Genomic DNA, 15,769 nt, shown 5'->3' on the forward strand with positions numbered 1-15,769 from the left:
TTGCTAAAGATTAGCGGCCCGGTCCTGGTCTACTGTGCCTGGGTCAGGCAAAGTGCAGCAAGCGGACACGAGAATGCTCCAGATTCTAACTTCTATCTTCCCATCTGCGGTAATCTGCAACACCGCAGCATCAAGCGCGGGTCTGTAATCTGATTACACTCAGCAGTGGAAGTGACCTTACACTAGAGGTTAAGTTTTCAGGTACTCTCAAAAAAGATTTGTTCCTCTTTACAGAGCTACCTTGTCATTGATTTTTATCAGAAACATTCTTTTGGTTAATCTTTCTGTGGCACAAAAAAAAAAAAAAAAAAAAAAAAAGAAGTTTCTAAGGATTCAAAGTTTCAAACTGGCTCTCCATCTTCTTGTCAGCATGAATAGTGTATATGCTTCGTCACTTTGGAGGAGCCCCAGTTGGGGTTTGTATGCTGTATAACGCAATAGGAACAGAGCACATGGCCACAGCCTATCATTAGCCAAAGAAATAAATGCAAACCAACTGTTCGGGAACAATAAAATAATTTGTCAAGGGAAAAGGATGCAGATAAATTCTACAAAGTATTTTCCAATTGGCCCGAGATGCTAAAGGCCGTTGCCAGCTCTTCAGCACCTGGCTGTCAGAGCTCTCATGCTCTCTAACTTTGTTTCAGTTTAAAAAGCAAACTATTAGATCATTCTTGACACAGCGGCCTGATTACAGTTTTTTTTTTTCATTGGTATTAGTCAACATGTGCAATGTGCTGAGTTTTCAAGGGCAAGAGTTAAATAAACAGTAGAAAAAGAACAAAACGAAATAACAAAATGCTATGACTCAGCCCCGAGAACACATCGTGGGTCTTGTGCCAAACTTTTTTTTTTTTTTTCCAGAATATTCTTGTCAGAAACTAGTAGTGATATATGAGTCGTTTCCTGTTGCGTATACTTTTACTCTTTTCTTAAAGAGGAGCCTTGTGAAGGTAAGTGTCCTTTATATGTAGATCCAGGAATGCTAGCAAATCGGTTATATGGTGTGGCTTCACTTCACAGGCCATGCCTCTGTCATAAAGGGCAAGTGTGGAGCCAGGGAAAGGCTGTAAACGTCAGGACCGGCCAGGACAACGCAATGACCTGGTTCTGATTAGAGCGAGCTTGTTTTCTTTTCCACTTTCATTGCAGCCAGATCGAAGCGCACTAACATACAACCGACCCCCTTCCCCAGAATCCCCGCCGACCCACCTCCTCAGGACCCAGCTCTTTTTAAACAGTCCCACTTGGATGGACGTGCGTTATTCCAATCAGGAGTACGCATGGAATATGTGGGCTTCATGCGTGACAGAACCTTCAACATGCATTCCCCACTCACTTACTGGCTGACGGCCGACCTCTGTGCCCTGACTGTTTGAGGCTACGCTTGTTGGGCTTGTTCCTGTCCGTCTTAGGTTCCCCACTGAGCCCCATACTTCAGCTCTGATCTGCTCAGCCCTATACTGCTTCTGACTTACTCCTTTAACTGCCAACAGTAGCCCCCCTTAGAGATCCTAAGTGTCCAATACAGTGATGGAGTTAAGCTGCTCCTTCTAGAAACTGATTACTGGCTTGAAGAGTACATAGGGATGCCAATTAAAGAGGAATAGGCAAAGAGAGGAGAAATAATTCAAATAAAACTGCTATTAAAGAACACTGAAAGTTCGCTTCAGTTTACTCTTTGGTTTTGATTTCTTCATCTCAATACAACAGTTTAAGGATAAAAAAAAGTGTAACTTAAAAGTTTGTTCTCATTAGCCTAACACTGTTTTGACAATATAAGTGTGTTCACACACAATTTCACTTAGGCTTCAACTATTTCGTTCCAGTGGAAACTTTGGCACCAGGAGGACCCTGGAAAACTCATCTGTGCAATGTGGTGAGAGCCCAGAGGGTGAAATAGCAAAGGAAATAGTTGTGGTGGGTGATAAGTCAGCAATACTGATGCAAAGGCAAAAAAGTCAGAGTCACCATTCATTCCTTAAATTCCCTTACCATGTCAGAGCTCCATTCCAGCACAGTCTCTCTCTAATAGGCCAGCACATTATTGTCTCACGGTCAGTAATAGATTCCAGTTACCCCGCTCAGACAGTCCAGTGTCATAAAAAGCGTAGGTGTACATGACAGCTCTTGGTCAGCACGCACTAATCTTAAAGGGAAAAAAAAAAAGGTCCCACAGTTCTGCCAGACAGTTGATGATGAAGACGAGGAAAGTGAGGGGGGAAATTCTGTGTCGTGGGAAATTGCGTCTCTCTTTATCGCTCTCAGGATCTCCCCACACGAATATTAACCCGCCATACTGCCGCTCTCATTTCAAATATACTTTAAGTCTGTGAAAATAACCCAGAGCATTCAGAGGAGATGACAGGGCTGGCAAGCAAGCTTCCATGTTTTATTAACATTCGCTGGTCATTCAAGCCTGCTAGAAGCGCTTCTTTCCTCCAGTGCATTGACCCATAGGGACACAACATTCACCCCAGTTCTCAAGTGGCTTTCCTGGGCTCTAAAACAATGCACAGGGTCAGCAGCACACAAACAAGACACTTACAAACCAGTTTTGTACCTAGAAGAAAACAGGGACTTTTGTGCACATTCTCATTAGTGTGCCTACTTTGTAATTAAATTAATAACGCATTAATTATTATTATTTCCCAGAGGTATGTGTAACAAGAAAGTAAACCAAGCCAAAAATCCGTTCCAAAGACTGTGAAGTATGTAATATTTCAGTCTCTTAGCAGTAAATTTGTGTGAACTTGTTAGTCAGATTACAATAACACTTTCCATTCCCTTCATTTTATGACATCATCTGTGGGTATGTGAGAAAAGCACAACACTGAGTGCATACGAGCGAGACCTTGTTTCTGAGGGGAAATGAGAGTGTGCCTACAAACACGTACTCGATATCCACGCTCTGCGCTAACGTTCAGCAGAGCAACCGAATAACATTTTTTCAGTCTTTAAGTCCATGGTGAATGATGGTTTCCACCACATTATACACAAGTGTCTCTGAAAGTGAAGTGTTTTTACTCTAAACAAACTCAAGTTTAGTGCTCATGCCAGTTTATTAGACCAGAGAATGCTCCAAGTGTAATCTAATATCACATGAAGCTGGATTGGATCACTGAGGACTAGAGAATAACTAATTCTTCCAAAAGCCCCGTGCTTTTATTAACGACCAGCAATAAAAAAAATATAAACTGCACTATTAGACTTTATAATGTCTTTCATAGTCCTCTGGGGCTAAGCCAGCCAATCAGCTCGAAGGCTGAATGGGCACTGCCCTATGGCAGCTTCCTGGCACCGGCATACGGGGCGAACAACAGAGAAGTTAAAACGGACTCTTTTGGCTGATTTCCCCTCTCTGCTAATGAAGGCATAAAACAGCAGTAAGAGCATCATGGTTGCCTGTTTTTGACCACTCAGATGAAGCCAGTCCATGGCTGAACTGGAGTTTAGTCTCTGACGTGCCCAGACTTGTAAAAAGCTGTTAGAGTAGAACCACCAGAGAATTGAGAAGGTGAATGGTTGAATAGTCATTTTTTTCCCCCGTAAATGCTCGTTTTTTTGTCTGTTTTGGTGTAAAGTACAGAGGTATGTTCAGTGGGTCTGGTCTTGTCCGCTTGCTTTGAGAGAGTATTGTAATCCTTTCTGCTATTTCACTGTAAAAGAATAATACTAATAAATATCGCTGCAGGGAACTTGGCATTCATGTAAGTGTCAGTATTTTTGTTCCATTAAAGGCAAGTGAATGGGGGAGGGGGGGGCAGGAATAACAGCTGTAGAGGTGAAGGGGACAGCAGGGTGTTGAGCATGATATGTCACCTTTTACGCTAAGTCAACACGATCGGACGCAAGCCCGGTCCCGGTCTTAAATGCCCTCCGCAGGGTTCCGTGGGGGTCAAGACCATCCCAGAATGCCGCGCTGCAGGAAGCCGGGCCCTCACATCCTCCACTGGACGCTTAGCGGACAGCCGCCTCACTGCCGCCCAGCGGATTTTTCTTTGATGAAACACAACAGCGCGAGGCCAAGAACAGCAAGTGCCACTGCCGAAATGTAAATCAAAAAGCCACCCGTGCGCTAAGTCATACACTGAGAAGTCTGGAGACACAGTTGCTGCCGTCTAAAAATGCATGAGTAATTCAGGCCTGTAGATGTGTGGTTAGCTATGGCATGTTCCCTTGGCACAGAGAAAGTATGAGTAGCCCCTTCATCTCAGTACGCAGTCAGCAAGAGAATACAGGCAAAACAATCAGATCTATTTCACATGAAGGAAGAATTCAAACCCTATATCAAAAAAAAAAAAAAAAAAAATCAGGAGGGGAGAAAAAAAAAGTTGGAGTGTGTGGGTGAAACTTTATGAGTGATTCTCAAGGCAAGGTTCAAGCTAAAAATACATTTTATGATGACATATCTGAGCCAACACTGTTTTTTTTCTTGCTTAAACTAAGGTCCAAAGCACATTTCCTGCGTTACTCCAAAGATATTTCAACACTTATTCAAACCAGATAATGTTTTAACGGAATTATTGGGTTGAGGTTGTACGAGCAGAGTTTTCATATTCTTGAAACGCAAAAATGCCTTCGGTCATTTTTCTGAGACATATCATTCTCGCGTCGTACCAATACTAAATCTAAAATGGACACGCAGGGTGACGTCACAACGGTTTGGAACAAAACATTGAAACCGTATGTATCGCTACAAAACACTGACTAATTAAAATTCCAGACATGAGTTTTGATTAACTAATGTCTCCCATACTCCAGGGACGTCCTAAAGAGGTGGATCAAACCCGTTCTCTGAAGTCTGACACTGAAGGGAATTCTTTCATCCGTTCACAGACATACTTTTTCCTTTCCTCTCTTGCTCAGCATTGCCGACGCTCAGGCTAAAATACCACAACCAACCGATCATCGGCTTTTTATGAATCAATGGAACATGCTGCAAGCATTACATTATCCCTGCACAAAATTATCTATGCATCATTGCTGAAGTCATACGAGTCACCCAAAAAATGTGGGCCGAAGTCTGAGACAGATGGGATCAAGAGAGAGGGAACGCCATTCTAAGTACACACTCCAAAAAGGGCTGGCTCTTTAACATTAGGCACTTTAAAAGTAATAAACAGAACATTAGCAGTGGTCATCAGGATCTATTACGCATTAAAACCAGACATAAATAAACACATGAGCTAGTCGGACGTTGACAGTAAACTCAGATTAATACTAAAAAAACTCTCTTATAACTGAATGAAGCGCACATAAATGCACCCATGTCTGATTTGTTTAAGTACTGTCTGATTTGACAGTGTCAGACAATGAGTTTTGTATTGGACGATATTGTCAGTAGAATGGCTGACAAGACAGAGTTAAGAATTAATGAGAGGTGAGAAGTATAATGCTGCTAATCTGTGGCACTGTCCTACCACACTTCACATCCTCACAGGTTCCAATGTCAACTCCAAAAACATGGGAAACAAGAGTCAAGTAAGGGGAATTCGATTTGGGTGCCAATGCCACTTCTTATAGTGACCAAATGGTGTTGATTTTGTGTGTGTGCGTGGGAGTGTTCAGGTTGCCATAGGGACTCTAATGATTAAAACAAGGACTCCCTCCAGAATCCATTACTCATTTTTTCATGAGCTGAATCAACACTTGTCTGGAAAACATACGTTATTAACACACACACGTTTTGTTGTATTGAGATCCAGATGAGGAGTTAGGCCTTTGTTTTAAGCTGCAGATTATAAGGACTTTGGTAGCACAGAGTTCTGATATCTGATAACGCTGATGTTAAACTGTAATAATGGCCATCATCTACTCAAGGTCGCTAACGGATTTCAGAAAATAATCTGAAATAAACCCGGACATGTTCACTGTACAGTATCTCTTTGTTTGATTTTTGGCTCCTCTTATCAGAAATACGCAGAGGTTTTTCAATTACTGTCCTGGAAGGCTTGTAAAACTCAACATTACACAAGCAGCAACCAACTTGTCAAAACAGAATTCGCTGCCAGCTGACGCCAAACTGGATTAAGGAGTTATTAACAACATAAAATCCGGCTAAACTCCAGCTTTAGTTACACTATTCCTTTAGTACTGATCAGTCTCAGTATATGACAAGAACTAAGCTTTTCGAATTTCAGAATCTCCCTCTTTTTGTTAGTACATTCAATCTTCAAAACAAACAGTAAAAACCTAATGACCTATCATTCTTCTTAGTAACAGCCAATTATCTGTTGAGGCAAAGATTTACCAGCTGTTTAGTTGTCTCGCTTAAAATTTCTTATTATTCAGCAGTTTTTCACGTTAAACGGTAGCAAATCAGGTAAAATTGACTGGTCAGCCAAGATGATCGCAGAAAACAATTTCAGTTACGAGACTACAGATTTAATATAAAACAATGAAATGCGAGCATTTACGATGTGTCAGTACCACAGAAACATCAGACAAGTTGTGATAATTCACCAAGCATATGTGTCACACACAAGACAACCTACACAGAACTGACAAAAGAGATAAGTAAATGGTTAAACTTCAGTGTCAAATCCAGCGAGGCAGAAAGTCAAAACATTGACATAAAGCTTTCAGCTTCTTTTTAGCTTCAGAGGCCTGTGAGGGGAGTTGTGAAGATTTCTAACTGTGATACTATTTGATGGACTTTGTCTGATTAAGATGTTATCCATTTCTAAAGCTCTCTCCACTGCAACGGTCATAATTTTATTATATTGCACATATATATATACGATACATTCAGGAAGAAATATGTTAAAATATAAAAGGAGACATAAAATGATTCATAAGTACAAAATTATATCGGTTGCGGATTATCATTTAAGTGACATCAGTATATCCACAAAATTTGCGGCATATGTTTTGGAAAGCTCTGTGTCCCCATGTAGTAATCTTAAAATGAGACTGGCCATTTCTGGTTCAACCAAATAACCAGTTACTCCCATTTTCAGAATGTTGCTGACAGAAAACACTTAAACTGACAAGCTTTCCTTATCATCCGGGGCAGGAGTATCTGTTTAAGTGACAGTTATGGATTATTTGTAAGCAGAGTTGTATTTAGACTAGACTGGTATGACATAACGCCTTTAAAATTAGTTTTGGATCAGATAACTAACGTCATTCAATTGGAATAAATAATATAGGTATTTCAACACATACAAAGCATTTGTGACAACTCAGCACAAGCTGAGCAGATAAGTACTTTTCTGTATTACAAATTGGATTTTTGTTTTTTCTCTCAAAAGTGCTTGTCCATAAAAATAATCAATATCTTATTATTCAGAAAGTCCATTTACATGTAGCTCATTTAAGCTTTGTTGGATTTCCAAACAGATTTGAAAGCTAATAAAACGATTCCTTTTGGTTAGGCTGACGGTAAGAGCACCATTGTGGGATAAGACCTCATAAATGCTGAGACACTTTCTGAAACATGTGGCTTGAATTTGGCAAGAGAAAGTAATAATCAAACTCAGGGAGTCTCTTTGTGCGAGGGAATGATTGCTAATACAAAAGTCAGATTTGTATAATCATATGTTAAAATGGGCGGGTAATTACCTTCGCCTCCTCCAGCCTCTTGAAGACCATCATCTAAACAGGATGTCAAGTTACCCAATGCATGATATCTAAATTTTGGGCAACAGTTATTTCTGCTGGTCATTATGTTTGATTGTGATTAACACAAGTTACAAAGACTTTTTTTTTCTTTTCTTTTTTTTTTTTTTTACAACAGACACACTTCTGCACACACATATACGACACTTAGATGTATATATCTGTATATATGTATTGTATCGAATCGATTACATCTTGCAGTTAAAGCCAGAGACAATGGCAGAGGTGGAGCCTTTACTAACGATAACTTCAAAACGCCTCATTGAGTTTGGGCTTTTCCTTCTAAAAGGGACATTTTAATTTCCTTGTGCTGCACAGATAAAAAATTTATGACAATGCAGTAGTTTGTTATTATATATTTTGAGCGTCCTTAACATGACCGAATGACAAAATCAGCAATGTTTTCATTTATGCTTTTAAACACTTCCTACCTGTAATTTAGTACAACATAAAAAGCCACACTTCACATCCAACAAATTCTACAGAGAAACAAGGTAAATGAGCGTGCTTATTTCTGAGGGTTTTTTTTTTTCTGTATCAGAAAAAGAAAAAAAAATTAAAGAACGACAGAATGAGAAAAAGAATACCTGTCATCGTACACTCAAACAACTCTTAAACAACAAGTGAAGATCTGTGATTACACATCTACCACCTGTGTTGACAGCAACAGTGGAAATGATTTCTACTTCTGATGAAAATTAGAGCTACTCGATCCAGCACGAACACAAAAATCAACAAGGCGGTGATTGGTAAAGTTATGATTTTGAAATATGTGGAGGTATGGAAGAATGTCGTTTCACATTATAATACTTTAAAAAGTAAAGTAATATTGTTTGTCGAACCAGCTGGCATTCTATGATAAAGGATTGTCATCTAGATCATCAGTAAACTATCTCTAGGGCCATATTCAAAGATTTTAAATCAAGTTGATGTCTGCTGACATTTTTTCTGACTAAGGTCCAGAGGGTTTGGCCGTTAGTCCGTATTGCGCACGCAGGCATAAAATGTGCATAAAATAATGTCTGTGGCTTTCTCAATGGTGATGGCCAGCCAGCAAATACAACAGCTGTATCTGATTAAAAAGTATATTGTCTAAAATAATTGCAAAAGCGTTCTAAGGAAATAAAACACCTGAAGTAAAAACGCTGGTTACACTTTTAAAGATGTATTTAAACGAACAGGGGTCTCAGTTCTCTATTTTACATCTCAACTTCATTTAGTAAAGTAAAGCTACATTTACTGATATTCCTAAAGATTTTTGACACCGTTACCATCTCTGGAGCCACAAAACCGTCTGTGACAAAGTCTCAATTAAGCGCAAAGACATAACGGTACAGGTTATAGTTTCATGAGTATCTCTGACTTGCGGGTTTTCGTGGGGGCAGCGGATCAAAGTTACTCAACCTACCTTGTCCAGTGGGTAGCGAGAAGCACGCGGCTTGAGTTGTTGTCGACTGATGCGCCTGTGGTTTCTCTTGAGGTCCATAGCGCTCCGCTGGAGCTGCAGCTCGCTTTGGACTGGGACCATGAATTTCATCTGGGTTATGATCCGGGCTTCGACGAGGCTGGGGTCCACAACTATCACCCCCAATACGTTTTGAACAAATATCTGATTTGCTGCTGTACATCGAGAGAGTCAATTCAGTGAAGTCTGTGAATACCGGAGCTTGGTTATGACTGACCATTCCGAAGAGCGCAGTGGACCTCTGCGTTTGGATCTCGGACCTCCCTGTATGCATACTCGAAAGTCTTATTAAAGATCCGTACTTTTACCTGCAGGCCAAAAGAGTTTATACATGAAAAACATTAGTCTACTCTACTTACTGTGGCACATTACACTTACTCAGTATACGACCAACGTTGCTCTCCAGCCGTGTAACGGAGCACCGTAAATTGTCAGTCTGTCTTTCGGATCTAATCATACTTGCGGTAACAAAGTACGAAACTCATTCGTAACACTAGCTGATACTTTAAACTGTTTGTCTCAATACATACCTTATTAAATCTCCAAAAGGTGAACACTGCTGAAGACAATAACTGATGTGCAGTAACGTCTGCGTCCGAGAGGCTGGATTGTATGTTTGTATGGACCGCATCCTCTCTCGTTTCAGCTGCAATTTTATGACTTTTCTACAGCATCAGTTATGAAAAACCAAAACACGCGTTCTTTCTCTGATTGACATTCGTAGCATCCACTGATTCCATAGCACTGAAGAAGTGGGCACCAATAGCAACAAGGCAGAGGGCTGGAAATGAGACATTGATCATTACGCAGACCCAGCGCAATACGCTGGGCAGTTGGTATACCCAGAGCTCATAGCCCAACAAACAGCTAACAGGTGTCAGGTCAGTACATTGATCTTACAGTAAGACTCTGTAAGAGTTAGAGTAGGCCAGTTCTTCTGGGCTAAGAAATAATTCACCGTAAGCAAATTAAGGATAGCCCTTACCGACCGCATTGGGCCGGACCTAATGTAATTCGTGTCATGTTATCACTGGGAAAATTAATCATTTCCATCTGTTGGCTTTCTTTGTAAAGCTATTTAATACAATCCGAGAACATATAATAATCTTAAAAAAAAAAGACTAGTACAAAAAGATTTAGCACTTCTTTTTACATTCATAGATATTTATTGAGCATTAGGTTGCATAATAATTTGGAGTGAATAATATTCTTTCACTTCCTCGTCCATTTGACTGAACTATTTGTGTCTGGAAAATAGGCAAACAGCTGATTGAATATTGTATTAAGTTTGACATTTAAAAAAAAAAAGGACGCTAAGTCTAACGTGAATAGCAAACGACATTTTAATTCAATTATGCAAGGCTCACGCATTTTTAATGTTAGTGTCTTAGAGTAAAACATGAAGTAAGACGGGATAGGCTATGCCACACCAAACCTGGATATCCGGCAGAATCTAAATTAAATCATATTTTCATGATATGTACCTGCGGGAAAATATTTCTTGAAAAAAGGAGAGGAGAAGGTGATTTGTAAAATGAATGTGTTCGTGATACAATTGTTATTTTATCTGCAAGTGTAGGAAGAAAAAACAGTTGTGCTTACACGTTTGCAAGCGTGCCGTGAACTTATTTAAATAAGAAAATGCGGTCTCAACTAAATGACAAACATGCAGAATCTGTGGACTGGATTCACCGTGGATGTAAATAGCGACATCACATGGACATTTGAGGACTCGGCAAAACTATGACCATTTTCAAAGAGGAATTTCATACTCATGAGCCAATCTGTGAATTAAATAAGTACCGAGAACAGAAGGATACTCGATAGTTACTTGTTCACCTATGAAAGGCAACTTCTAACAGTTGTGTGAAAGAAGAAGGAGAACAAGAAGAAGAAGCAGAAGAGGAGGACAAAAGTAAGAAAGAAAGAAAACTACGTGCACTTTTCCCATTTCATTTTTGTGATACAAAAAGCTGAATACGTTAACTACCTCAATTCCCAAGCACCCGATAAATCCTTTAGAGCTCAAGCTCAGACGGAAATGACAAAATGTGAAGCGCATTCATTTTTTGTGCTGTACTGCCCCCTGCATGACGTACCGAAGTCATGCAGTCAGGAGACTGTATGCTTTTGTCAAATTTCTTTCGCCTCGTTATTTTGGCGGATACATGAGTGCACTCATGACCTTTAAACATTAAGCATACCTATTGGGCATTGGAAGGGAAACTGTGTATTTGTGTAACACAGAGAAGTTTTCCTAAAGATAAAATGCAAGTGGGTTGGCTCTCCGTGCTCCGCTTTGGATATCATGCCAAAGAGAGGAGGGGCAGTTTTCTCCTTATGTAAGTCGAGTCTCGCCAGTCACTCCTAAACAAACATACAGATTAACATAGCCTGGCGTGCAGACCTGGAAGTCTCGGCATCACGATGGGGTTCTCATTAAGATACGTAGTACTGAAACTACTGGCTTGTCTGCAAACCATAGGTGTTCTTTGCTTTATGCTTATGCAGACCTTTTTCCTGAAACTCTTGTCAATTTTCTTCCCTGGTTTAGCAAGGAAAGTTATTTTAAAACTCGGGGAGAGGGTGACGATGACCCAGAATCCAAAATTCAAATACGAGGACTGGGGGCCTACATTTTTTACTCTCGCCTTTGTTAAAACAGCGGGTGAACATTTATGGCTGTCTTTCGGACAAGATGCATTTGAGGGTTGTGAGGCTCCGGATACGCCGGTTATAACCCTGGGTGGTGAAAAGACGAGCATTCACCGTTTTCTTAAAGGTGAGTTCATCTACACAGAACACGCTTCGCTTTAATTTTTCCCAGCGAAATGTAGTAAACTTTTGTTTTGTGTCACACTCAGGGAGTCGACCACTTGTACTGAGTTTTGGAAGCTGTACCTGACCCCCTTTCCTTTACAAGCTTGACGAGTTCAAGCAACTCGTCAGGGACTTCAGTGATGTAGCAGATTTCCTCGTTGTCTATATCGCTGAGGCACATGCAACAGGTATTGGTAATCTGTTTAAACGTTTGTTTGTTATTTGATGCATGGCAATTAGTTCCGAGCTTTTTAACGGATCATTGGGATATTAAGTATCTTTTAAAAATGGTAGACAAGAATGAACTAACAGCATGACTTGACTGCAGTTAATTAAAGCTCTCATTAAATGACCCGTTTGAAATAAATAGCTTTAGGACTAATTTTGACTAATGTGATGATTTGGTAATGTCTTTATGTTCATGTCACAGATGGATGGTCTTTTGACAACAATGTTGACATACATGCACACAAGAACCTGAAGGAAAGACTGGCTGCAGCTGAAGTTCTGGTCAAGGAAGATCCCCTGTGCCCAGTTGTCATGGATGAAATGACAGACATCACGGCCATCAAATACGGAGCTCTACCTGAGAGACTCTATGTCATTCAGGGAGGAAAAGTGGTGTACAAGGTGAGAAACCATACCTGCTTGCGTGCCACATAACATCAAAACATAGCGTGCAAGAGAGGTGCAGAGTTATTGCAACCTTTGTCTTTCTTGGAAGGTTGCCAGACGTTCGTGTTTATCACCACTGCAAACGTTCCTTGTATCTTTGAAGCAATCTGAGTTAAAGGGTAGTGGAACAGAGTTAAATGACATGACACCCACTCTTTGGCGTTAATTTATTGTCCTCTTTTGAGTCACAGATCCGTTGATGTCACTGCAGTAAAGACTCGAATGGTTTGTTTTGTCTTTGTATTAGGGGGCCATGGGACCTTGGGGGTACAGTCCTCAGGCTGTGCGAGAATTTCTGGAGAAGATGAAGTAGAAGACTGTGGGTATAATCGACATTTGTATGTTTGATTACTCCGGTTTCTGTCTTTCTTGTTGATGGATCACATGTATTCTAATGTCTCGTCACAATTTGAAGAGCTCTAGGTTTATGTATGAAAGTTGCAGATCAAACCTTTGGTGTCTGTAATCAGATGTTTCAAAACAGAGAGAACTTCAGAATGGGATAAAGGCATTAGTTTACCTCGGGGCACATGAAGTGGTGTGCCTGCCACTTACTGATAATGTCCCAAGATAAATACTGCACACTGTTTACTTTTGCTGTTCATACAGCCTTATTGATCCAAGCTTGTTTTTTCATATATTGTCAAAAATACATATTACATCTTCTCAACGTGATAATATTTTCCAAAGGCTCAGGAAATGCTGTGAGATTAAAGGTGTTGCTCACCTGTCCAAAGATGTTAATCTGATGATGTATCCGGTTTGTAAACTGCATTGTATTGCATTTTGCTTTGTACTTTTTTTTTGAACAAAAACAACATAGCTGTTTTTTATTAACCTCATGCTATAGCAAATATCTGCATAACCACTATTATTCTCCTCTTTGCAATGTGGTGAATTCTATGACTCATTTTCTGTTGTATATGAGAGCTATACCATGACGGTTGTGGTGTAAATCATGGGCTCTGTAACCTGATACTTTAATAGTCTGTCATGTACAAGAGAGCATTAGAGCGTATAATTCACTGCATTCGAAGACTACACTACACCCATGAAGTCACTGTGTACTTTTGAGCAGCTGGTACTATGTTAGAGTTCACATTATAATAAATGCATGTGTCCAGAGATTATTTTACTTCAGTGTATCAGTCAGACCAATCTTGAGATTTTTTTTTTCTTCAAGCGTACAGATCAAAATATATATATTAAGACAAATAAACGTAATGTTCCTAAGTCAAAAACGTGTTGTGATTCTCTTGTGAGTTAATATGAATAATTCTAACGTTTTACCTTTTTGAGTGAGCAGCAGTAAAACTTGGTATCGCTTCAGAGGAAGCTAGAAAACAGAAATCCGGATCCAACATGTCTTTCAACATTTCCCTTTGTATGTGATTATTGGAACGTACTATGGTGTGTTTTAGACTGAAATAGACTTGACAACGCTGTGGGTAGTTTTCCTCCCAAACAAACAAAGTGTAACTGCAGCTGGTTGTGATTTATGAGCACACACACTGCAAACTCTTAAAAGATTGTTGAGACCTTTGGAAATTTTACTGACTGAACCAATAAACTCTTAATAGGTATTTCCTCTGCCAAGTTATACCATTTAAACCACTAGACTGACTCAAGCACATCAAGAAAACACAAGTTTCAATTGTGAGGCAGGTCAGAGCATGTTGGACGTCGTTGCTCTGGCCAGCGATATCCAAACAGGTAAACGACAAACGTTACTTAAAAACACGTAAGACACGGAGCCACTGGTACGAGGAGCACATAACAGTAAAAGGAGCAGTGGAAACAGTATCTTACCAACAGCCTGTGCCCCATTCCTCATAGGTAAGGTTATACCCACAGTGGGTAACGCAGGAAATAAAAGGATTATTTAATCCACTGTGCCTTAAACTAGAAGGATTATACATTTGTATATGGAAATGTAATATGGTATGTGTTTTGACTCTGAAAGCAAGATGCGTTCAAATGTAAACGCAGCCTCTTTATGCTTTGGGTAAAATGATATACAGCTGTTAATGGTTTCAGTGAGCTTTTTTTTACACTGGCCTTCTCCCTCGATGCCACTAACGTCTCCTTTATCTCCGATTTCGTTCGTAGAGGGCCAGTTTGGTGAATGTTTCGGTTTGGTGATTATTTGAATATAAGATGCAAAGATCCGTCTCATGTTTTATTTCAAATGATCAGACAGTCACAGTAATACAGCAGTTGGGGGGGAAAATGAACCACTTAAAGGAGGCAGTGCATGCGAAGAGCAGTAGGGTGACAAAACAGAGGGTGTCCAGGAGCAGCCTTGCCATGACAGAGGTATGGTAAAATTATACGATTATTTGATCTTATTACCGTTCTGAGTTCGTGATCCATTTTTAGCAATAGTAAGTTATGACAGAGCTAATTATCTCATTGTAAGAATAGCAAGTTTTGCAAACTGATTAGGCCACATTCAATACATTTTGAATATATACTTGCATATTCAGTGAAAGGAAATATTTTAGATCTAGTAATCGTGCACAGATCAACCATTCCAAAAATGAAATGAACATCTACATCAGCGTTTTGTTTTGGGTTTTTTTTTTTTTTTTATGTATATACTCCAAGTATTTCAAGCACTTCAATATGATTTTATTCAGATTGCCCACTTGCGTTATGTATCTGTCCTGTTTTAAGGTACCTGCAGTTACCTCCCCACTCATCCACCGCCTCTCCCGGGCAGGCCACGGTCTTGCTGTCAAACCTGGAGCTTTCAGTCTGGCAGGGCTCCTAACTGCTCGCAAGTTCACCAAAGGGCTGAGAGTGAGAGTGCTGTTCTGGTGTTTTGAAGGCTCTATACAGGCCTACTGTATCTAGCTGTGTGAAGGAATCCTAACATTACATTTGATCTGATTCACTTTGGGGTTTTTTTTTCCCCCAATACAGAATTCAAAAGGAAGCTCATTTCATCTGCTTAATGATAGTTTAATCTTTTGTTTCAGGAACGTGCTGCTGTAAAACTTGCTACTAAACGCACAGGCGGCATCATGAGAAAACCAGTCACAATCGTAAATGAAAAGGTCTGTTCCAACACCAGCATCCACACAGGAGTCGTTGAACAGAAATCTATGTTCATACAGTATAAAACAGAGGGTGAAACACAAAGTTAATTCCGAAATGAAACTGTATTTACACACTTATAGTGAT

The 15,769-nt window shown here is 40.0% G+C and overlaps 1 protein-coding gene across 1 annotated transcript; it reads left to right on the forward strand.

Moving 5' to 3' along the window:
• The first annotated feature begins 11,479 nt into the window (after positions 1-11,479).
• dio1 (iodothyronine deiodinase 1) lies at positions 11,480-13,824 on the forward strand. The gene is made up of 4 exons (XM_030784595.1): positions 11,480-11,870; positions 11,953-12,096; positions 12,339-12,538; positions 12,831-13,824. Exons 1-4 carry the CDS (start codon positions 11,516-11,518, stop codon positions 12,894-12,896), a joined length of 765 nt encoding a protein of 254 aa, XP_030640455.1. The 5' UTR covers positions 11,480-11,515; the 3' UTR covers positions 12,897-13,824.
• The last annotated feature ends 1,945 nt before the right edge of the window (positions 13,825-15,769 follow it).

The sequence above is a fragment of the Chanos chanos genome, chromosome 9 (genome assembly GCF_902362185.1).
Source record: "Chanos chanos chromosome 9, fChaCha1.1, whole genome shotgun sequence".
Lineage (NCBI taxonomy): Eukaryota > Metazoa > Chordata > Actinopteri > Gonorynchiformes > Chanidae > Chanos > Chanos chanos.